The sequence below is a fragment of the Molothrus aeneus genome, chromosome 16, assembly GCF_037042795.1.
Source record: "Molothrus aeneus isolate 106 chromosome 16, BPBGC_Maene_1.0, whole genome shotgun sequence".
Classification (NCBI taxonomy): domain Eukaryota; kingdom Metazoa; phylum Chordata; class Aves; order Passeriformes; family Icteridae; genus Molothrus; species Molothrus aeneus.
This window is the reverse complement of record NC_089661.1, coordinates 7,078,626-7,104,603: the sequence shown is the minus strand read 5'-3', so window position 1 is coordinate 7,104,603 and position 25,978 is coordinate 7,078,626. Positions and strand designations below refer to the sequence as shown.

The 25,978-nt window shown below is 40.1% G+C and overlaps 1 protein-coding gene across 2 annotated transcripts in view; it reads left to right on the top strand.

The window, feature by feature from the left end:
• Window positions 1-22,996, top strand: part of SHISA9 (shisa family member 9) — a 178,506-nt gene extending 155,510 nt beyond the window's left edge. For both annotated transcript variants that reach the window (XM_066561023.1, XM_066561022.1), the window contains 2 exons: window positions 3,010-3,165; window positions 20,367-22,996. In XM_066561023.1, coding sequence (XP_066417120.1) covers window positions 3,010-3,165; window positions 20,367-20,734 — 524 coding nt within the window. In that variant the 3' untranslated portion in view covers window positions 20,735-22,996. The remainder of the gene's footprint in view (window positions 1-3,009; window positions 3,166-20,366) is intronic.
• The last annotated feature ends 2,982 nt before the right edge of the window (window positions 22,997-25,978 follow it).

Genomic DNA, 25,978 nt, shown 5'->3' with positions numbered 1-25,978 from the left:
ACATTGCACCACTGCTGCTTCAGTTTTGAGCATTTCCTGAGCAGCATCCAAATACAGGTGAATTTACTTCCCTACATCATCAAGTTAACTACATAGGCAGAAAATGACACAAGTGTGCTCACTTATTTCTAGAAAACCAAAGGTAAGGAATCAGATCACACACTTTAGTGAGCTTGTGAACACATGCAACATTCAGCAGTAATGGCCAGTTAGACTAAAATTTAGTTTGATTTAGATTTAGACAGATGTATATATCAAGCTGAGATTTCTCTTGTAGGCCCTAGGAGTTCACTCCAATGGGAGCCTCTTTATAAATAGGAATCATTCTACAGTATGGCTAAACACACTTTTCCAGAGGTGGCCTTTTGCTTGATTCACTTTGTGCAAATGGCCAATTGAATGAGTAATTGGAGCTGTGTCTTCTATGTGATGACTTAGTCTTGTGTAAGCATCTGGCTGTGTGTGAAGGGCACTGTGTTAGTCAGTGTGGCAGTGTGAGAATGACTGTCTTTAATTTGCTTGAAATTCATAATTTAGAAGAGCCTTGGGCTTTTAAAAAGACAGAAGAGAAGTCAAAGAAGGTCTAGAAATTGAAAACATATTTCCTTACATCTTTGCAAACACTCAGGGGAGAAAATGACAGCACCATCAGTAACCCAGCAACTGAGAAGCAACAGAGTCTGCCACTGAACACCCGGACAAAGCACAAGTTCAACGTGGTCATCTTCCCCAGTACATTCCTGGGGTAGCTCTCTCCACTGTGTTTGGAGAGATGACTGAATAAAACTGATATGTCTAAGTAAGAAACAGATACAGACTCCTGTCCTAGTTAGCTATGCCTTATTTACATTGTTTTTACAAGTCTCCATGGCTGGAAGTCGTTTCAGCAGTGAGTGTGGTGCTCATAATATTTTTAATGCAGTAAAATTATGATGTTTTGACATATAATAATAATTGAATAATAATTGCCACAAGGGGACTTGATAACAGTAGCGTCCATGAAGTACTGATTTAGCTCTACTCAGAAGACAAATCCATGACTGTAGGGTTAAAAAGTTGACACTTTCCTTACAGTGAAGGTCCCACCCATGCTGGTACCTTCAGTGCTGCCCTTTACTGAAATACAGCTGTGCTGGCATTCCTGCTCAAAGTGCACTCACAGATGCAGCCAGAGGAGAGAGATATTTCGAAGGTGTGGATGGTTTGGAAAGAGTGGGCAGCTATTCATTGGTTCAAACATTCTATTGAGAGGGTGTACTCCAGAGATGGAATGGGAATGGGTACAGGATTGATGAAACTCCTGTTCTAAGAGTCATTCACTTGCCTCAGACATGCCAGTACTAGAACTGAACAGAAACATACTGAGAATTTTTACTTACTACAAAATAACAATTCCTTAAAACAACAACTGTTTCTGTGAAATTGCTGACTTAACAACTTTCAAGGTAAACTATCAAAAAGTATTCAAAAAGTGTTCCAATAGTTTTTGGGGAATTCTGAAACAGAAAAGTTTCCCATTTTTGGTTCTTCCTTGTTAAGAATCAGTAACAGCAAGAAGAATGATAGCACTGGTACAGTTTTTGTCCTGTAACCTCAGGGTACCCTCCAACCTTAGGCACAGGTGTATGGGATGGACAGAACTCTGCAAGGGCAGCCCCAGTGAGAACAGCGGAGGCTGCACCAGGCACCACAGACAGGGAAGAAGTTTAAAAACATCTTTGTTTTCTTTTCTCTCCCAGCAGTGTATCTGTTAACTGACTTCAGAGCTCCTGCTTATTAATGAGTTGTGGAAAGCCAGGTGGCTCAATTCCCCTAAAATCCTGGCAAAGTGCAGGGATATTTGGCTCCTGCCAGATCCTGTGGGCACTTGGAGGATGCTCCAATCCATCCATCACAATAAAACTGCCTTTCCCATAACTGACCAGCTTTCTATCTACATGATCTCTATGCTGTTCTTGATGCTGTGGGAGTTACTGTATTGTCACCGGGACAATACTATGGTCTCACTATAGGAGATAAATGTGCTTGTCTGTGATTGCAGAAGCCATGAGAAGGTTCTAGAATTGCCAATCAGCTCAAAGTGTCTCAAAATACATAGCCTAGAGAAAGACTCAGCAAAAAAGATACACTGACCACATCGAAATCTGTTGAAATTTAGGTTTGCAAATTGAGTGCAGCATACAATTATGATCAAATGTTTTAGAGGCTGGAACTGAACACTAGAAACCACAAATAAATTTTATCTTAGAAAGAAAGTATATAGGCTGTATTCTCTACTAAAAAGGAACAAATCAATTTCAGAAAGGGTATAGGGTTAGTGGTGGCATAAAACTCTACATAAGCAGTGATTAGCTCCTGTTTTTATGTATGTCTGCTACAGAAAACATGAGCTTGGTATGATATTACTATACCCAACATCAGGGGAGAGGAGAAAACATAAGGACAAATTGTGTGCTTTGAAGAAGTCACCTAATGATAGTCATGAGGCAAAAAAGCACATTTTACACTGTGATGCTTGTCTACAGAATACAACATAACACTGTACAAATAACAAAGCCGCTCCTGGTTTTAAAAGCAGTGTAACTGTGAATGTGCAGCAGCCTGAGCCAATTTAAATGAGTCTGGCTCTTTTGGTTCTGCAGAGAACCACTCTACTGCCCTGTATTCAGTCTAACTTGGAACAAACTCCATGTTTTGCTTTGTATCTTGATGCTGCAGCAAATTCAGTATTGTCGGTGTTTAATTGTTTTGAAAACCTATTTTTTAGTTCAAAGACCTTCCTATACAAAAATATTGTGTGTTGCCATAATTACTTGTCAGCTTTTAACCATACCATTAACTGTTCAAAGTACAGGTCTGCTGTACTCAGACTCCCACTTTGTAATAAACCCTGTTTTGTTGCCCTAAATCTCAGGGCATGTTCTGTCTAATCCGTACTCAATAATGACGTTGAAAACCTTAAGTCTAATTTACTCCTTACTTAATGCTTGTTGATTTTCTTTAATACAGATCCACCACAGATGAATAATGTCATGCCAACATCTCCCCTCCTTCCTCAGATGGCACATCAACATTCATACCCCAGCCTGGGACAGATCACAAACCCATACGAGCAGCAGCCCCCAGGCAAGGAGCTGAACAAGTATGCGTCTCTAAAGGCGGTCGGTAAGTGAGCGACCGACGCGCCATTCTCCCCTAGCTCAGCTTGTGCACTTGCTGCTGGCAGCTGACACTCTGCCTCCATGCTGGAAACAAGGTCTGGCTCACCGGGACTATATCATGGTCAAATTTTATGTGGAATATCATGTTACTTGGAAATGCAAGGAAAATTAAGACAAGGACTGCAATTAAGGGATAAGAAAATGACATGCAAGAACTGGTGATGGTATGATGTGAGCTCATACATGCACACAAAACCACCCCATGCCCCTGCAAGACATTTCCCAGCAGGTTTCACCTGTGATGTACACAAAGGGTTCAGCCCAAGTTCTTTATGTCCCAAACCTGTGATGAGTAGGGAGTTGGACTTGATGGTCCCTGTGGGTCCCTTCCAACCTGAGCTATCCTATAATATGCCTACATGTGCATTGTGATGTGTATTTCTCACAGCTTTCTACACAAATGAGAGAGAAAAACTTACACACCTGCCCAAAAAGAGAAGGAACCCACACAGTTCTGAAGTAAGAGCTTCCACATTCCCTGCAAGATGTACAATAGTAGATCACTGGAGGAATGTTCTGAGATCTTGTGATTTCAAACAATTAGTGCATGATAAAATTCCTAATAAGGATTCCAGTGCTGGCTTATTTCTGTGCCTGATAAATATTATTTTAAATAAATGAGAGAACAAAGAAACAGTTGTGGGGAGGGAAAAGGACAATAATGAGTAAAAATTCAAAATAATTTTCATCTTGAATGTCTAAGTTTATAATAGTTTCCAGGGGCTGTAAATACTTGCTACACACCCTGTAATGACAGAAAGCCCCATCTAGACAATATTACATTAAGAACCAGGGTGTCTTTTCCCTCTAACCCTTGCTTAGCTTTCACATATGGATGTTAACATCATTTCCCCATAAATTCAGAGCAATGCTACTCTCCCTGTTTCCGGACAGAGATATGTATCTAGAAAAAGAGCAGAACAGCTCAGAGCTTTCTGATTTAAGAATCAAGCCTTCACCATGCCAGAAAAAATTTTCATCACAAACTTACATTCCTTTATCTGCACTTCAGGATACCAGACCTCTAACAAAATGTACATCAAAATCCCATCTCAAATAGCTCAGTTTTACTTTAGCTTGTTGGTTTTATATCTTACAAGTGGTGTTTTAAATCTGTTTATAAAAACAAGGGTTAATAGCTTTCTGCTGGGTTTTGAATACCAAGCAGCTTCACAATTCCTTCTTCAAAAGGTGCTACTGTGTAATGATGTGGTGATTATCACAGATTTATGCACTGATATTGAGCTTCTTTTTCAGATGTCAATTTAGGTCAAGCCAGTCATCAAAGCTGAAAGGTATTTAAGCATAACAAAATGAGAGATGAAACACTCTAAGAAACTTCTCTCATCTGCCCAAGAGCCACTGAATGTACCTTTTAAAAAAATTATGAAATCAGAACCTATATATTTCTTATGCGTCTGAGTACAAGTTTTTAAAGCAGCTAGATTATAACCATACAGTTAAATCAACCTTGAAAGATTGTGCACTTCAGCTCCAGAAGTTGTATAATGCCTCCTAGAATCTTAAACTAAATTAAACATAATTTCAGGGACATTTTCTTCCAGGGGGATTGCACCATCTTTCCATGCTTTTCCCATATTCTTCCCCTCCCTTCTCTCTTTTTTGCCAAGTTTTAGATGCAGGTGAATTTTCACAAACACAAAAGTGCTGCATTGTGATCCAAACTTCTCAGCAGAAAACAAGAGAGGTTTTGAAACTGTTACACATTCACACCTTCTGTCCGGACTTATGGAACAAGAAGTAAATACGGTTTTCAACCATTTTCAGCCTCTCAAGGCCCTGATTCCTCCCAAGAGTACCTCCTGAGTGCATCCCAAGGTCACACAGAGGTTTTTCCCTGATGCCAGCCAGGCCTGGAGAGCTGGATGACCGCGCTGACATCCAGGGTTCGTGTTGGCTTTCAGAGAGCTCTGACAGGGAGAAGGAGCTGGCCAACATCAAGCCCACCAGTGCAAATCTAACCTGACAACATCTTTGAGCAACCAGACATAGACTGAGTTCACTCTGACCTCAAGTCACAGGGCAAGGCATTTTTTGCCTGCCAACATTCAGACCTGTATTTATGGATCCCCACAGCAGGTTAATGAGTGTGTGTAATCCATTCTCTTTTGCATTCATTGATAGTGGCTTGAGGGTGCATTCATTTGCCTCAAGAGGAACTTAGTAAGGGATGTGTTCTATATTTCTCCATGCATTTGAGGCCAACCATATTTATTTAAGCGCCCCTTACTCTGCATGATCCCTCTGCATGTTTGGGTGTAGTCCACTAACCCTTTTTTTTAATAAAGGATTGGAGGAAGAAGCATTTCTAATGTTTTGTAGCAACTGTAGCTATAGCACATTAATATCCCTCATCAGAATGGGGCCATAAGTGGTAAGAAGTTTAGATAACTGAAAAAGTGAAGCTTTACCAGAGGCAGTATTAAATTAATTTCTACACAGCTGCTTTCTTCTGAACTACTGATGTCCTAAAAATTTGGCTTATTTTAGAATTGAGCTACTCATTCCTCAGTGATTGTCTGCTGTGAAAATTTAGTTTATGAAAAAGTAACAAGTCACATTAATCTCTGTTTGATCATGTTCAGGTTTTCCATTAATTTCAGTAAAGATTCAAGTTCTTGTGAAAACAAGAGACAAGAGAGTCCTTGCTATCAATTTGCATTGTGCTACTGAGTGACAATGACCCACGCATTGGTAGTGAGAGCAAGATGATGCCCAGGAAGCAATGTTAAAGCTGCACCTCATACTCCAGGTGACAGAGCAGAGTGTGGCTGGACATTGGCCTGCTCAGGCATGTGTGCCATGCAATGTGTGCATTGCAGTGTCTGATTCAGCACCACAGGGGAGGACAGAGTTGAAAAGGCTGCTGTGGATGTCTTTAGCTCAAAAAACGAAGTATTTTTACTTGAATAAGCTCAAAGTGCACAAACACTTCTCCATTCACTAGAAGAGGATGTTTTCCTCATTTCTTGGTAGGAATTCCTTTATTTGCTGCAGCCTCCAGAATTCCTTAAGTACTGATCATGGTTGTTGACCAAATTCACCTTTCCCCTTACTACCTGCTGCCATTTACATCCCTGAATGATGTGAGGACATTCTGTGCCTATTTTGTATTCTCAGATGAGTGCCTGGAGTACAGCAATGTACTGGTGAGTTGAGATGTGCTTACTGTTTTCCTCACTGCACTAGAATTTCACTCTCCTTCTACCTTGGCACACACACCACCAGGGAATAACCAGCAGAGGCAGAGGACCACTTGGAAATGAGACAGAGAGCACCCATTTCCTGAACAAATAGATGAGAAATTTACCTCCTAGCATCTCTAGCCTAGCTGGCTGACTGCTCTGACTTATTGTTGGTGCACTCTGTTCATCCATTACCTTTCCATTTTCAAGTCACAGAATCTCTTTCAGCAGTGCCAAATTCTTCCCACCTCAGAATGTGAGAGACTGTCTGAGGGAAAAGGGTTAACAAGCTCCAAGACCAGTCCCAGCAGAAGTGGTCATTGAATTTTTTTTTGTGGCAATAAACACTCAGTGTTTAGAAATTTCAATTTTTTGGTCACCTGAGAAAACATGATCCTGGTTTTCTTCAGTGCTTTTGCAGTATTTGATTATTTATGTGAAAAGTGCAGAAAGAGGTTTTTCTGCATAAATTATTCTTATTTCTGGTTCATCAACCATGTTTTTACTCCATGCTTAAATGGTTATTGCTCACTTAAGCAATACTGACATGCCTGAAGCTACAAGTGGATGGAGATCTTGTAGCTGAACACCTTCATGAAATTCAAGTCCCAGGACATACAAAGGTAACTCATCACAAATTTTTATGCACATCATTTGGACATTCATTTGGAAAGCATGAACAATCCAACTTCAAATTCCACTCAGCTAAGCTGCAAGAGATGTAGTCCATCCTGTTGCATAAGAGCTTCCTAGAGCTCAAACAGGCCTCATTATCCTGAGTTATTAGTTATTTATCCAGTCACACTGTTCTGCAAGTCTAGCTCAGTAACAGTTAATTTTCTTTCCTGAATTTCAGGGAGTGCAAAGTTATCAAATATCTTTAAGACCTTCTGGCAGAAATGAAAAAATACTCCAAACCCAACTTCTAAATCCCCAGAACACTGGGAAACGATCACTCAGCTGCTAGAGAGGTGCACAAACATGCAAAACATGCAAGTAAAAACTGAGAATACGAATGTTTCTACATTTGATTTTCTGTTTCTTTCATGAATTTTCTTTTTTCCTTCTTGCACACAAACACACAAACATTTGAGGAACTGACTGGACATTGTAAAAAAAAAAAAAAGATTAAATGAACATACAATGAACAAAATTCCTTCCCAAAACACAGACTGAGAAAGCCTTCCCTGATGCTGGGAGTTGTTAGTCTCCTGTGGGATTAAATCAGATCTAATTGATTTGATATAGTGAAGCTAGGAGGATATAAGCAGCAGACCCACCATCACATCTCTGAGTCTACAGCTCCCAGCATTTCTTGAAGCTGCACAGTTCTTTGATCCCAGAGGAAACATGAGACTCTGATCCAGCTCTGCTTGCAGTTGCAAAACTGCAAAGTGAGACTCTGCAAATATGACACTCAAGGAATAAATATCTCCTGCTTAGGTCCCTGCAGAACAAGTGTGGCCACAATTGTGCCAAGGCACCAGGCAACAACTCCCCAGAAAAGCGAAGCATATGAGCAAACTGACCTGGTCCTGTGTCCTCTGCACACAGAGAATGATCCAAAGGGAAGATCACCTGAAGCTTTGCTCTGGGCTGCTATCTTTGAGCAATCTTCTTGTCTCATGGGAAATCTGTTGCTGCTTTGTCCCAAACTTCAAACCTTCAATTTCCATAGAAATGGCTGTAACTCTGTGCTGGTGCAAGATCTGTCTCTCACCATGAGACTCTCCCTGTAGTTCATTGTGCTCTGGCCTGGAAAGAAACACTGTAATTGGAAAAATGGAAACACACAACATGCCTGCCCATGCATTCACAGGTTTGATACAGTCCACTTTTAGAAAAAGCAGAACTAAAAATTAATTGGACTCAATATGTTTGTATTAATTTACTTTCCTATACCAACCACACTGTTACACTGACAGGTAAATATTCATGTTTCTTTGGAAGGCTGAAAATGGAATTGTGCTTTCTCTTCAAAGACAAAATAATTTTCAGTTATCACTTCCATAAGCAGTTACACAAAGATGGATCAAAAACATCTGGGCATAGGAGTATCTCACTGGATTTAACACCATGAAAAACAGGGAAGCACAGATTAAAGCATCACTTGTAATATCCAGAGGGTGATTCAGATAATGATTTCATACATCCACAGGTATGTGCTGTGTCATAAATAATGCTTGACTAGATCTGCCCAACTCAACACTGGAGCTACAGATCTGGCTAAAGAAAGTGTGACATAAAAACTGGATATATTTTCATTACTATTATTATTATTTACTCAGCCCAGTGTGGCTGGAGATTTTGAAGCTTTTGAGGGTGCATTTGTTAGGGAAGTCTTTCATATTTTAATCCTTGCTTCTACTTCAGGCCCAAGAGAACAGCCAAGCAGCACTCAGGAGCAAGCCTTGCTTTACCACCCCCTGCAGCACCTTCCCTCAGCCTCCCCAGCCCCAGCCAGAGGAAGTGGAGCATCACTTCTTTCACTCACGTCTTCTGATGAGACCCAGCAAATTTCACAGCCTGCCCAGTGCATGCAGATGAAATTACAAGACCTTTTCTTGCTTCCACTAAATAATTTAATTATTTTATCTGTTATTTACCCAATTGGCTTGTGATACCCACAGGCACGCTGTCATAGGTAAATACAAAACGCTTGGAGAGTCTTGATCAAAATATTTTCCTGTTTCATCATCCAGAACACTCATTTCTTCTTCCAGTGAAGTACTCATATTTTAATTATAAATGTGGCGTTTGTGCAGAGCCTCAGTATCTTGAGATAAATCATCTGCTTTGCTGACACTTTTTTTTGGCTTTTTAAAAAACAACATTTTACTGTAAAATCTACAGGAGGATATTCTTTCTGAGGATGGGGAATTGTGCTCTAAGCAATCAGACTTCCAAGCAGCCATTGCCCATTCCATCCTTTAGCAAACAGATTTATGAATTTTGGGGATTTGTTGGTTTTGGCAGAAGAGACATCATGGCAGGTGGAAGGAAACTGCAAATGGTCCTTCTTTAACAGGAAGCAGGTTTAGCACCAAAATAGGATTCTCTTAGACACTGCCATCTATGTTGGCTCCTTTCTTGGACTTTAGCAACACACTGAACTTGGGAAAGAAAGGAAATCTGACCTTGAGGTGTATTCAGTTTAGGTTTAAACTTTTAGTTCTGTGGGTTGGACTCACACACAGTGAATTTGAGTTTTCTGAACTTGGTCCACTCCCTGGTTTGGTAATGGCTGAAGAATATTCATAAGAATTTATTAAATTTTAACCTCTTTTTCATGCCAAAAGAACAAATTTAAATCTGTGCATCCTAATTCTTGTTCTTGATGTTGATATTCTTTGCACCTATGCTCTTACCACAGAGAAACAGCCTCTTTTTTTTGTTATCAGCACATTAAAATAGTGAAAAGTAAATCTTCACCAATTATTCATACAAGTTCAACTTATAAACACCACTCCACATTCCATCAGTTATGCACCATAGAGAACTCACACTCTTTCACTGAAAATTAGCTCTCTGGAAAGTAATTGATTTAAAAAATCCTTATTATGTGATAATGAATCAAAATGAAACAAAAATCTCATTTTTATGGGACATAATGGGGAGATCTAAAATAAGAGTACCAGAAATCCAGCTAACTGCTAGAGAATGAGGGGTTTGCTGTCTTTTTGCTTGTGTTTTAGCCTTGAAGGTAGAGCCTTCAGAAGAAATGAGTTTACAGTAACCAGGTTTATTTCCATCCATTGAGATCAGTGGTGACCTCAGGAAGAAAATAAGTAAATATAAATCAAACATGGGTTATTCCAACCTATTTCTATGAAATGCTGATGAATTTTGCATGAAATATTTTTACACATTAAGTGATGTGAAGACATGAGTGAAATTTTATGCTCAGGCAATAAAAGTGAGCCAATAAAAACAAGGCTTAGCTCATTTGATGACAAAGCCTAACAATGGTGAGCATTTTCACTTGCAGCCCTTCCTAAACATCCCTCTCTGTAGCTGTTTTATTTTGCAATATAAACATACTTTTCATCCTGCAATGCAATTTTTTTCATCAATTATTTAAGCAAAGAGATTGATCCTAAAGATATGAAAACAACTGTGGATACCTACAAATAAATAGCAACACTGTGGGATCCCAGCTCAAATCTAGATTGCATCAGAAGTGTGGCTTTTAACAGCTCCCACCATGGAGCCTACACATTGCACTACTTGCTTTTAACATACTCCACCCATTTTCCCCTCTGGACTATTAGCTTTGTAGATAATGTATGGCAGTATTTTTGCAGGAAGAGTTTCATACCTGTGTTCAATGTTTGATATCATGGTTTAAGACTTTTCAGCTTTGTACATGGGTATATGTACAAATTGCAATGTTCTTCAGGATTACCCATGAACACAAAAGATAGTGAGACAACTGATAGGAATGAATCCCTTATTAACAATATCATATAAATAGCAGCAATTATCTGTCTGCTATTTTGGTTCTGCAAAGGGGGCTCTAAAGACAGTAAATGTGTTTTTAAGAAATTGCACAGATAAAAGTCACAGAGACCATTGCTTTATTCCTACACATTCACACTATAAGAACAAAGAGCTGGAGGCATGGAGGAAGAGCAGTAACATGATTGGCAATGCACAGTTAATTTCTGCAAAAGCCTTTCTCTAACAGCTTATTTGAAGAGGAATAAGGGGAAGAGAGAAGCTAAGAAGAAATCTGATATGTAGCAGTTAGGATACTACAGCATTAAAAAATCACCACAAAGATACTATTTGTTTCCATTCTAAGGAAAAGATGAAGTACAACAGGTAGTTTCTGCAGTGGGGAGGTTTGCAAAGCTTTCTGGGCTATGGAAGGTGCTGCTGGGGAGAGCAGCCAGGGCCCTGCCACAGGGGAGGAGGCAGAGCTGCAGCTCAGCACTGCTGCTGCTCATTTTGCCCAGCAATTGGTGTGATTGCAGTTCCTGGGGAAACGGGAGAGAGGAGCTGTGCACTCCTCTGTGTCACCAGTGTCACTGTTAACTGCTCATGGCAGGGAGCTGCAGCCCCAGTTCGTCCTGGCTGCCTGTCAGCCACTGATGCTGCTGCCTTATGTGAGGGCTCTGCCTTGGACTTGGCCCAAGCTGCAGGAAAACCTGAATAAACTCATTTTCTTCTGACAGGGCAAGTTTGGGAATTGCCAGGGAACATGAGTTCCTTTCAGTTTGACACATATCTCTGGTTTGGAAACCTCTGGCAACCATGCTCAAGAGTTTAATAATACAAATGCCATAGAGTCTAAAAAGAGGGAGACAGGAAAAGAAGAAAAATCCAGAACTCTCTATGCATAAGTATAGCTATGAAATTACTTCATTCCTTTCTTTTTTTCCTCCTGAAAAAAGAGTAGAAAAAGATAACTTTCTAATAGAAACTACTTATGCTACTTATGCCAGAACTATTTTGGAAAAAAAAAATCAACTTCAATACAGAAAAATTACTAAAATTCCTTTTAAATTAAAGCAGTTAAGAAACAGATAAAATAAAAATAAATTAGGCAAAAAATAGCTATTACATCACTGGGACTTATTTTTTTCATTTAACCAGTACAATTCAAAAAGCCTGTAGGCCTTTCTTCATGTTGAGAAATAATAGTGTAAATCTAGTATGATGGCAGTTGAAAGGCATAAAAATGCAAGTATATTTCAGCACTAAAACCACATCTTAATTACATGTTCAGACTGCAAATTGGGTTCTCTGTGTTCTCATGCAGCTTCCTATGTCATCACATCTGGTATTTGCAGCTCATCTGTAGCTGATTCAGACATATGTCTAAGAGTTATAAGCAGCAGTGTACAAAAAGAGACAAAAATATCAATCAAAAGTATTAAAATTGAAAACAAAACTGAGCACACAGAAGAATGCCAACAGCGATGTGTGAAAAGAAAATTCAATTCTGTTCATGCTAAGAGCAGTTGTTACAAATAAATGTGGTCAGGAATAGCAGAGCTTTTTCGGTCAGCGTTAGAGAAGGTAAATTGACACCTGAAGGAAAAGCAAGCAGGCTTTCTTAGATGCTAAGCCCCCGTGCAGAAAAAGGTGAATGAACTGTGTTCTGCTGTGGCCCTTTGTGTGCAGCCCCCCGGGAGCAGGGGGAGCCCTGGGTGCAGGGCTTGGGGTGCCCAGCTCTGCTCACTGCTCCTGCCATCCTCAGACAAATGGAAAGTCCTCTCCAACCAAAAAGGTTACAAACAATTTTGTGCCATTGTTGGTGTATGGAAGCGTTGCAAAACTTCTGACACAATCAGATTTATCCTGAGAAGCATTAAAAACCACCCAGTGAAAAAGCAAACAAGATTACTGGAGGAAGAAGTGGAAGAAGCCTTTTAAGCAAATCTCCTAAGTGTTAACCTCTTTGGCTTTGGACAGCATTTTTAGAAAGCAAGCCAAACCCTCCTTTCCTAAATCAGTTTATGCTGCAGTCATGCTTTATTCAGAAGTTAAGCATGACAGCATGACTCCTTAGATAGTTTCTATTTCAAAAGGCAAGTTTTCATACCATATATAAGGTTTTCAGTAAAAAAAATTGATAAATATGTTTAAATGAGATAAAATGAAATAAATATTTCACAGTAGAACATTTCATATTTTTTTGCCATTGTAGATGCCATGGAAGCCACAAGCTTAGAGGGCTTTAGGAAAAAATAATGAAAAAACAGATTTACAGTTGTAGGAATGCCACTGGCTGCATTTTCAAAGAAAAGTCAGAGATTTTAATACATAATTCTCTTAGACTTCTTTTACAATTTCATCCCTTTGATCAAGAATAGAATTGGTGCTCTTACTTCCTTCTAAAATTTATCATTCATTGTACAATACTGAACCAGCAGTTTAGCATGTTGGTGCTTGAACTTCAAATGTTAAATCACTTGAGGGTACAACCAAGCAGTGTGATCTTTGTCTATCTGCATGCAACAGATTTCATGTTTGCTAAAAACATTTACAATTCTAATGTTATTTTAACGTGAATCAGCCACCATTTGTTTCCAGGTTAACAGAGTCTGTATCCTGATTAGTCAGGAAAAGTCTTGTTTTTCTTCTACTGCTTAGATTCAAGTATCTGCATGCCAGTGGTCTCTAGGTTAGGCAGAATGTGTGTGTGTGTCTGGAGTACTTTGATCAAAACCAAATCACAATATCACTGCAGCACTTTGCAAAATTGAATCATAAATATTGCAATTTAATACTATGCAAATCAATGCAGGCAAATATACAAAGCCCAGCTGGAAAATCTGTTTTACATGTCCAAGGAGAAACCTGCCTAAACTCACACAGTAAATAAACATTTGGAAAAAGAGAAAGAAAAAACCAGACTTTGCAGTGCTGTGCTTTTTGGCACGTTGTCAGAAGAGGGGCACTTCTGCTCCCAGCCATGTGGCCACTCTTGTGTTCCAGGGAATGGCAGCCCTGCTCCTGGTGAAGCACACCCTGCCTGATGCCTGAGGAGTCCATCCAAATCTGTCTCACTGATCCCAGCCAGGCAGCAGACTTTGCTGTGGGGGTTAAAGAGCATTGCTGACACTGGAGGCTTCACTTACCCAGTCTAATTATATTCCTGTCCTAAACCATTCCTAATGTGTCTCAAAACCCAGAAATATTCTGGCCTCCTCAGCCTTTCATAAACTGTCATAAAAATAATCAAAAGAAGAGAAGAAATGTTTGGGCCTACATATTTATCTTTTTTCATGTCTCATATCTTGAAATAATGTTATTTCACTGGGAAAACAAAATGTAGACTTGTGTCTGGAGGTGGACAAGCTCTTTTGAAACAATGTCTGAGAAGAAAAGGTTGATATGGTTTTTCTTTTCGTGCTTGGTCTCTCTCCAGATCACTGTAAGAAATCAGTAAATAGATGAAGTGGTAAAGGGGGCCAGGAGAGGAATAACACTGAGCCACAAAAAGTAGGTTCTACAAAACTTATGTGGGGTTCTATGCATTATGTGTTTTTCTTTACCTCTGTCAAGGTAGTAGGAAATAAAAACCATGGGAAAGAATCCAAAGATATAAAATAGTCTTCATTTTCAGCATGTCTTGAATAAAGGCAAAATGGTATTAGAAGAAAACCAAATATTTAGGACAGAAATCAATGCAGGCTACAGGCTGAATTCTAAATTTTCAAAATTCAATACAAGAATGAGAAGGAGGGCTGCAAAAATGATTTTCAATGGCATTTGTCCATTCTTGAAATTTAGTATGGTTTAAAATTGCCCCAACTTGTATAGAGCCACCCCAGTGCCTGAGCTGAGAACAGTGACCAGCCATGAGATAACCACACTCCCTCCTCCTGGCCACAAACAGATCTCTCACACCATCCTGCCCATTCCCTATTCTACCAATAGAATCCTGTCTGCTGAAATTTCCCCATGCAGTCTGTTTTCCCATCCACTTCATATCATGCAGAGCAAATACCTCTATGGTCCATGATAGTTGGTGAGCCCCTTAATTCAAAACACAGGTCATTAGTTATTTTTTTTACTGCATGGAATATATTTTTCTGTGAATTTATTGGATCCAATTCATACCTAGGGGCAGCTAATACAACCTCTGTCTGTGTGAGTTTTTTCCCCTCACCCAAGAATAAACTTGTGCTAATGTACAAATGATACTTTGATTTTCAGATGAAATCCTGCAAGAACTCTCACACAGAGCTGGTTTATGTCCTGGAAGCCTTTGAACATATTGTCTTAGATGCTAGCTTGGAAAGGCAAATGAATAAGCAATCACGCACTCAGAGAGGATCAACAGCACCACCAGAGGCAGCAGCCCAGTATTTCCCTGGGCAAAATTCTCATGCTGTCTCTGAGTCAGGATTCATTACCCTTCTGTCCTTCCTTGAGTTTTCACTTTCATTACTTAGAGAAGTTTCCCACAGCTTCAGGTAATGACACCAGGGTCTCAGCAAACCCATGGCAGTGGAAGCAAAGCCTTGTTACAAACTGCTGTACATAACAGAGGGACAGCCTCACAAGCCTCCCACAAACAGGCACTGACTTCGGTTCAGCTGTAATATGGTGTGTCACTGTAGCAATTCCATGGCTGTCCTGTCCTCAGCACTTTCCACTGCCTTGCTTTCTTCATCTCTAGCCCTTCATTTGAAATACAGTCTTTTTGGCTAGAATAAAGCTCTGCATTTCACAAACTAGTTCTTAAAATGTGTTCAGAAAACAAACAATTCTGCAAACATCTAGTGAGAAACAGTGTCCCTACATGATTTGATATCTTTGACTGTGACTGTAAGGTCACATGGAAGTTTTGATTTGGGGTTTTGATTTTGTTTTTTTAGTGTCTTTAGAGCTTTTATGAGGGCTCGCTCCTTTGTGGATTCCCTTCTCTGACTTCAGAGGCTTCTTCCACCCCTAGGTGCCTGTTTTCACAAAAACTGTAGGACAGCACTGTTTTTCAGGATTCTGCCTTCTCCCACAGCTGTAAGTGGTGTGAGTATTCAGAGCCATGCTATGGACCCACAGAGATAAGAGCATTGTCAGTAAGGAAAAGAGTTGAACCCCTGTGTAACTTTTTACAAGAAAAAGAAAGCATTCACAATGACAGGGTATGGCCACATGACTCTATGCCACAAGTGCTTACACAGTGATGTTGATGACTACTTCAGCTGGGGAACAGAACATTACACAGTTTCAGAGCTGAGGAATTCTGGCCCTTTGGCAGCCACAAGGATTTTTGCCACTGATATTCAAGAAAACACATTTTCATCCATGCTGTTTACGTAGTAAGAGACTCACTGGTTTCCATATTTTGTTACATAACTATGGATTATGAAGAAAGATGTGAAACTTCCATGTCATGGCAGGCTCACACTTAAGGCTGGAAAAAAATTCATATTTCAACATTTTTTTCCAGATGAACAGTAAAACAGTAACTAAATGGGTGCAGTACCTTAAAGAAGTAAAAGGCTTACAGAAATATTGAAACTGAGAACATTTTTATAATTAGCTACCAAGAAGAAGGAACTCAATAACACTTGGAATTAAAGCCCTTCTATTATTATTTGGCAATGTTGCAATTGTAATTTTTACTCCTTTTTCAAAAACAACAGTGATATCTTTAAATCATATTTTTACCAATCAAGTTACAGAAGCAATGGAAAAGGCACTTCTATAGCACCTTTCACCCAAAATCACAAATACTCTACAAGTAGCAATTCAACTTCCTAACACAAGTACCTCCTCCAATGTGCTAACAGCTCATTTTACAGCAGGTGAAACCGAGAGAGAGGGAAGTTGAGTCATGTACCTAAGGTCACATAACAAATCCATCCTCTAACTCCAAAATATCTCTTTGGATGTTTAAAGTCCACAAAATATTTATAGGGTTTGCTTAAGAAGAAAAACAAACTCCTTCAGATTCACAGATGATTTTTAAAGTACTTGGCTTCAGGATACTATTAATATACTTTTCTTGGTAAAACATTTGTTACAAAACTGTGCTCAATATTACTGTTCTCAATCTTTTCTGCTTTGAAAATGAAAAGGAAAAAACCCCTGTTTCTAGACTGCAGTAGCAGCAGGTCACTCACACAGAGCCCAGCCCACTGCTATTATGAAACCTGCATGAAAGAACAACAACAGCGCTAAGAGTTGCCAAAAGCTCTCTCGAACAACTGAAACAATTCAGGTTTATCACTGCTGATTTTGCTCATATTTGTTACAATGGCATCTCCTCCCCTCCCATTGTTGGTACCAGTGCCTGTGTGGCCACCTGCACGTGAAAGCAGAAAGAAAACAGGATTGAGGGAGGTTAAAATATTCAGCACAGGGCTGCCTTCCACTGCCAGCACAGGGAAGAGTCCTCAGGCAAAGCCTGCAAAGTGTTACTTGATCAGGACAAACACAAACAGCAGCTCTCCCACACAAAACACAAAATCAGCCACTTGGCAGCTGTTTGCCAGCTTTCTGCTTGACTTTGCTGATGAGGATTTACAGTTCACATCCTGGTTTGTTTCCTTCAAGCCCAGTTTCCAGAGAACAGTTGAAAAGTCCCTAGAACAGGACAATGGACTACGTTAGTTAAAGCAACTTTAATGGAACCAAATTTACAGAATTAAATAGTTTCACTTTCTGTATGGTTTTCCATAAGAAACAAAGAGTTGAAAATCTGGCATTATAACATGGCATAAACAAGATCAAAATCAACTTCAGGCATGTCAGAGGCACAGTCCTTGTGAGGCTGATTTCTTCCTCCCTTTTCACCAGTGAAGGTCTCCTTTATATACAACAGAAATACAATTTACTCTTCTGTAGGACATCATCCTTAGTGTGATTGGAGATCTGAGTGGCATATCTAATGTCTGATAAAATTCAAAGACCCAGGACCATTGCAGTGGGAAAAGGGGCAAGTGAGAAAAAATTAACAGAAGCTGAGGATGTAGTGTGAGCTGCTTGTGGCCTCAAAGGGGAAAATGGCAGAAAAAGCCAGGCAATAAAAATATCTGCATTTTTTGGTCATTATTTACATAGCTACATCACCACTGCTATTTCTAGAGAGAGAAGTCATTATTTACCTTGCAGCTGATTAAAGATCTTGGCTACAGAAGACAAATTGCTGCAACAAAACTAATACAAAATTAAAACTACAAATTTATACATTTACTCTATTCCTATGTTAGATTAGCTAAATTTTTAATTTTTGTATGCAAATTAAACTAATTTAAATGTGAAACAAGCATACAAATGGATCTCTATTAAAAGCTGGACTTAATTAACTGTGCTGAATTTAAATTATATAAGCTAGTGTGACTTTTCATAAATAGCCAAGGTCTAAGTCATATGACATCGCTCCCCTAACAGCTGGCCTGCAGTGCCTTTGATGTAAAAATTTATATAAATGGAGACTTGTGTGAATATTCACAGTGCCTTTTCTGCAACCATTTTTTTCAATTATTGATAACAGATTAATGAGATAATAGTAATGCAAATGCATTTCCAGCCTGTTTTTATTCATAATGGTCCTGTGACATTCAGAGAAGATTAACAAATTAAAAGGACAAGCCACATGTAGAACTGGAAACAGCTCTTTCAGGGAGAAATAGGTACAACTTCTTGATTATTCAGATTACAGCTCTCTAAATGAAACAACTCACTCCAAAATCAAAGCAGAACTTCAGAGACTCTCTTTGTAACACATGACAGGTCTATCAGCAATTGCAACTGCACGCCCTGGGCTGAATGAGAGCAGGCCATTATCTACATTCTGTGATTTGTTTCAAGCAGAAGACACCTGTATGCTATAGAAAAGCATTCACTCAATGCCTGAAAATGGAAACAGATGGAGTTGGGTAAAACACACAAAGCCCAATTTGACAGCACAGAAAGGAGCAATTTCAGCCCACTGGAGATGAAACACCTCTTTAATGACACAATTAAGGCTTTAAGAGCAGAGTCCAGTCGCACAGTCATTTATACAAAAAATGTCACGAGATAATAAATAGCAGCTGCCTTTGGTAATATTCCTCCCTGTTGAGGGGCCAGGACAAGGGGGATGCACAACTGAAGCCTCATCTTGAAGATTAATATGATGCTCCTGGGAATTTCCCCGCCTTGCATGAAGATCCAGTTCAGAACTAGAGACAGGGAGAAAATTCAAAGTGCAACAAAAGCCTCCTAGGAATACTTGGGCGAGAGAAAAAGAAGGAAGCTACACAAAAAACAGTGCAGGGAATGAAAAACCTCATGAAGGCAAAAGGAGCTGAGCTGTACAGACAGCTACATGCACCAGACTGCTGCAGAGAAGCCTTACATGGCATGGCTTCAAGGAAAAGGGATGGATCCAGCTAGGGCACAGCAGAAGTCAAATCCAGGCTGACACAAAATATATTCCAAGCACACCACTGCTGATTAACACAGTGCCAGTTGATCTACGTATTTGGCACTATCTTAAACGAACATCTAAATTTTTGAAGGGGGAAAATAAACACTCTTTACATAAAAGGAAAGATCTTAAAAAATGAAATTCAGTTAAGCTTCCCTTAAACCTCAGTCTCAAAATTGAAATGAGTTGCTGGATTGCTGCAGAATGCCTTTAGCTTCCTGATCATGGCTCATACTTTCAAGCAAGGCCAAATAAATGCCAGCAATAACAAACTTGAGGAAAAGCGTGCACTGGAAGACATTTGCCTAGGAAATCACAGAGGGCAAAATCCTGATTTGAGAACTGCAATGCAGTATTTGTTGGCAGGGCTGTTGCTGTATTTCTTAGTGGCACTGACCCCAGAAAATTATGTCAGAACCTGGAATTTAGGATTTTCATGGTCTGTAAAATCACAGGGTAAATACCTAACCTTCAACAACCCAAAGTATTTTCAGCTCCATAAAACATTAGTGACCTTCTGACCATTTAGGAGCACAGATCCCATTCTTATACTGCCCTGAGGCATTATTGAACAGAAATGGGTCCAACTAATCACACACCATGAGACCTTACAGCTGGCTGGGTTAAACACCCACGAGTCACTTTGCATTTAAAGGATGTGCTCTCACACAGCAATGCGACCCCAGATGCCGCAGTATTCCCAGGTAAGCCGGTGTACTTCTGTAGGCTTCCCGAATTTCCTGTGCTATGTGACACGAACAGTGATGAGATTCATAGGACTTCTCCCCAAAATGTAAATGTCAGCACAACCTGAGTGATTTGGGGCAGGGACAGTCCTTTCTTCAAGGGCAACAGGGTTTTGTCTGCATGTATGAAAGCCTGGCACAATGGCATCCAAAACTCCAAGGCAAAAATAAGGGCTGGAGGTGGTGTGGATTTCTCTTACTGATGTACCTGTAAACGTTCTGGTCTGCAGATGGAGCTGTGTAAGACCTACTGTAAACCACTTTTCTTGTGTCCAACTGATTATTTTTGTCCCCTCCCCCTTTTGACCCTGAACAGCTGACAAAGTCAACGATGACTTCTACACCAAGCGCCGGCACCTGGCCGAGCTGGCGGCCAAGGGGAGCCTGCCCCTGCACCCGGTGCGCCTGGACGAGGAGAGGGCCTACACCATCGACAGCGGGCTCACCAGGCAGAACGGCAAATCCAGGATGGGCAAGATTCACACACACCCCCTGGGCTACAACTCCCACTACAAGACCTGGGATCCCAACGACCCCTCCCTGAGGCGGCAAGCGTTCCCAAACAAGGGCAAGCACGGCATGGGAGACCCGACGCTAAGTGACCCGCTGACCACCCGCAGCCAGCACTACCTGGGCCCTCAGCCATACTTCATAACCAACAGCAAGACAGAAGTAACTGTTTGAGTTTGTTTTCTTTCTCTTTTTTTTTTTTCTAATGAAATCCTTTAAAAAACACACGCAAATGTATCCACAACACAAACACTCAACCAAAAGGCAAAAAAAAAAAAAAAAAGAAATTAAACAACAAAAAAAGAGGAAACAGAAGGAAGGAACTTCACCTGGACACGTTTGGTATCCAGCCAGCTGTAGGCCGAAGAGTGGGTTAATACCATTCAGCAATACACACTGAAGGTTGAATTACAAACTCCATTTGTATTTCACAATGGAACACAAACCCTTGTGACTAAATTTTTTTACTTGAAACTAAAATCCATGATGAGAAGTAGCACAATCTAGAGAAACTTTATGTCTGCTTAAACATTTACACTATGTTCCTGCCTTGAGACAGAGGAAGAGAGAGAGAACAATATACTGTAATATATTATTTCAGAGAGGAATTTTGTATAAAATCTATTAATAATCACTAGACCTGTGAAAAACCAAGATCAACCATCTTGGTACGATCCCTAACATCTACTATTGTACTTTCACACCATCCTATAGAGAACGCAAAAAAGATATATAAGTTAAGGGACAAAGAAACTTTCACAAGGAATTTATAAAGACTGTTACGATTAAGAGCATATGGGACCTTTCTGGCTGGTAGAGAATTCAGCAGGATGATAACAGCAGAAGATTTCATTTCAGTTTACTTCGTTTGATTTGAAATTTTTGGGAACCTCCAAAATAAGAAGAGACACTTCACATGACACAGAAAGCTGCTGGGGGAAAAAGGGCATCAGAATATTCCCTCTCAGTCCTCCTGTTTTCAGGCAGATGGTAACTATTCTCACTTTGCAGACTGTCAGGATTTTTTCTTCACCTAAATGTTTTGCCTATCTTCAACTGCTTCAGACTGAAATTAAGCGTGGGTGGTGCCTTTACTGTATTACTATTGTTCAATGACAGTCTTGTTCTTTAAAGTGACCCCTCTGTTCCTTTAAGCTATTTCCTCATGTTTTGCTAAGGATGACAAGGGTTCTGCCCTGCTCAGCCTCCTCTGTTTGTTCTGAAAGGAAACTGGACTACATCTCCATGCAGTGGTTGCACAGTCAGGACTATTTAGTTAGCCCCTTCATTTTCCCAATTCCCAACTTTTCCCCTCTAGTCTCTCATTTTGTATTTGCTTTTAGCCATGGCAGTTCTCTGTAGTTCAAGTAAATGTTATCTGGTATATTGTCTCTATTGTTTGGCTTTCTCTAGTGGTGTTCCCTCTTGGTGGGCTGTGTGGTGGAAGAGGCTGGTCCAGCCTCAAACATCAGAGATCTGGGGTTAAACTAAACAAACAATTGGACTCATGGTCTTGACTGTGGTTCTGATGAGCAGGATGCCTGGTTTGTGTGACTAAAACCACTTGAACTGGGCACTGGTAGCAAACTCACAGTCCTGGGCCTGTAAAGGCTTCAGCACATCCACAAAGAGACAGAGTTGGGATGGGGTGGCAGGCAATGCATTCAGTCTTTCAGTAATTCCTGTCCTTCCCCCAACACAAGTCACTTGGCTAAATCCCAACTAGCTGTCCTACTACAGTTGCATTCTCACCAGCTGTCAATTCTTCAGGAGATTAGGTCTGGAAGAGTATGCAGGGAGGAGTGAGAACTGTTATGTTGTAAGAAGAATTGGAAGTGGCATTTCTTACTGTACTCAACTGACAGCGCTTCTGCTTAGTCAAGGATGCAAGGGCTAAGATTTTGAAATCTGGTTAAATGGAGATACCATTTTTTTTAGCTATATCAAGATTGATTTGCATCCTGAGAGCACTGGTATCTCTCCATAAGTGTGCTGCTAAATTTTATGATCATATGTTTTAAGACTATCAGAAGTAGACAAAGCCCACAAGACAAATACTTTGCACACAACCCAGACTCTCCACTATCTTACTTTTATTCCTTTAATCTTTATTGCCTTCACAACTGGCTGACTTAATTTGACCCTTTATGGAATGTTGCTGTTAATCCATATGCTTTAGATACACATTACAGCTGCACTCTTAATTCACACAGGTTTCGTGTAACTTGAGCATATTTTATGTGGAAATATTTTAGTAACTGTATGTTCTGTAAGTAAACACGTGTTAATACTTGTTAACTACAGAGTTTATGATACCAATAATACTTCCTACAATAAAATGTTTGTTTGTTTTTTAAGAATGTTTATTTGTAAACATATGTATTCACTATATTACTATGAATTTCTTACCTGGCAATAAAACTGATTCTAAGTGAATCCAACTTGCTGGCTCATTCCTAAACTTGTATCACTGGGCCAATTTTTGAGTCTAAACTGAGCTTTTGGAGCATCTCCCTGCAGCCAGTGGGGCTCATATCAGCACAAAGGATGTTTTGCCTCTGCCAGTATGAACAAGAGGTTCTTTGGAAATCAAGTGCATGTTATCTGCATTATGGAGAAGCTGGGTGATGTCTGAAGCTTTTTCCAGGCCCAACCATGTTGTGACTCTATGACTGCCCGTTATATGCAATACAAGATACACAGGGATTGCCAGCCCAGCAAAGCTTCATGTGCCCTGTAAGCCTCCAGGCACCACACACACCTTGTGCCACTTGATCAGTTAATTAACGATTTGAGGAAAAACAACAAAAAGGTAAGCATGCCCAAGGGCAGAGGCTGATCCTCATGAATGCATGGGAGTTTTGCAGTAAGCTTCAGACACGTCCAAGCATTGCAACTACTCAGCCAGAGCAAATGAAGCACTGATGTATACTGCTTCAAAAATTTTATATATTAATTAGAGAAGATCCTGTACACAACATCTGTGTACCAAGTCTGCTGGAACAGAAAGTCCTTACAGGCTTTTAGTAGAGCTAATGGCTCATAAAGCTGACAACCTTGGTAGAGAGTTTGGGTAGCTTCTTCTCCTTTCTTTGCTAAAATGATAGTGAATAAATTTCAGAAGAAGAAACAGGGAGTCAGGAAACCCAGCTTCAGAATCCACTGACTGCACGACCTGGTGCAAAGTCTTTAGACAATTTATGAGTCTTTGGAAGCCATGACACATTATCAGAGGGAAAACATCCATTCAAAAGTCTCCATAATTAGCCTTCTTATACAGTAGAAAAATCTCAGTTTCAATATACACCATTATGGGTGCCAGGAAACAGTTCATAAAAGCCCCATTTTTTTGTTACAGGAGCATTTCTGTGCCTCAGGTACAACTACAGAAACAACTCCTTTCTGCCAGAGGACTTAGGAGAGACACACAGAGTTTGATCAGTGCCAGAAAAATTCTAGGCAGCCTTGTGACCCACAGGGAAGCCTGGGGAGCCCAGAGGAACACAAGCCCAACCTGCAGTAGACACAACTTCCTGTTACAGCTCCATCTATGCACATGGTGTTTCTAGCAGCAAACTCTTGACTGGAATCACAGATGGCAAAAGGCCCAACTGCTTTGCTAGTAGAAGTGTCTCAGCATAGCTTTTGTTCTTTCAGGTACATGAAAACCTCCAAAGAAAACCCACTGGAATGTGATTTTGTGTTTCCACATGTTTTTTTTTTCTCTTCTGACAGCCTGACCCTTTTGACACCACTAGCAAGAATGGCACTGGGCTCCCACCTCCATTTCTTCCATAAGGCTCTCTGATATTAACACAGATGCAGTGACTGCAAACAGAAAAGTGCCCTGCCAAGAGAGGATGGTGTTCCTGCACAGAGTTACGGAGTGTAAAGCCAAAGGCTTCTGGTTTAGAGCCCTTTACCCTGGAAACATATAGTTCTCATGACTAAATCTTTAGAGCATGGTCCTTAGCTTACACAAACTGAAGATGTGATGGCTTATATAAATAGAGGATCAGGTCTCATGAGATTTCACACTACGAGGTGTCTCCACGACTCACAACTTTAGATTTTACCAGATCTGGGAAAAGACTCATGCTTTGCTCTGTTCTTATAGAATGGTTATTGAATTTTGGGTACTAAATAAATAACCCTAGTCCACAAATCACTTTTGTACACAATATGGAGCACTTTATTTAGTTCTGGTCTCTATACTTGAATACATGGAGGACTTCTAATGATAAATATAGTCTTCACTGTCATTATACCATCTTTCTATTTGGCATAGATAATTTTATTTTGCTAAAAACAGTTATGATAGGCAATATTATTGTATTAAACTATATAATCTCATGTATCATCTGCTGCTGAAAATGTGATCATAGGAGGAGTACCACATCACCAAAAAGTGAACATCGTTGTTTTTATCAGCAGGAAAGTCATACAGCTCTATTTTGAAAAGTGTGTGTAAAACAATCTTGGAATTCATGCTTCATGCTTTAGACACTTCCAGGCTCAAATTTTGCTGCAAACATTTCTGCAGAAGATGCACCATGAAGAGATTGACACACCTCATTCAGCTGTGCAGGCCCTATCATGTTAGCACAGCATGAGAGATGTATTTGTCCGCAATGACAGCCCTTTATGACAACCTGATCCTAGTTTTGGGCATTCTTCCTATGTCAAAATCTGCCAAATAAACAATCCTGAACAGGCCATGCTCCCTGAATAGGCCCTTCTCATCCCACAGCCACTCTTCTAACAAGATAATGGTATTGTTCAACAGCAAGGTGTTCTCCCTTAAATTTCACTTTTCACCTTCAGAGCTAAGGGACCCATTCAGGCAAGGGGAAGATTTGGATTTAGTCTATCCAGAGGCTAAGTTCAGAACCCCCATCTATTAGTGCTGCTCCCATTTCACACATCAGAAAAGAGTAAGATGCAATGTGTACCTAAGTTCATGAAGCACTGCTGTACTAAGTCAGGTCCTTTGTGGATGCATGAAGAGGCTCTGTTTCTCTGTACCTCTCTTTCTCTGCAGGGAACTTGAAGATAATTTTTCATCCCCATGCAATCATTCTGTGAAAGGTTTTATTTTTTGTTAGTAAAGCTAGAATTCAGAGCTAGAATTCAGTTTTTGTCTATGCATTCTGTAATACACTGCTACACACAGTTGCATCCTGTCTATTTAAGTCAACTCTAGCTGCCTTGGCAATTCCTCCTGCATTTACATGGTAAGAGGCATTGTTGCTTGTTAATAGGGGTTGATGTGCTGGCAGAGTTCATCTTCTGAACCTGCACACCAAGCCTTGTGTGCATCCCTCACAATAAATAAGGCTGGGAGAACAATATGTTATCAAAAGTGATGATTTCAAATCAAGAGAGAACGTCAGGTAGTGTTGCTGCTCTCTAACCTGA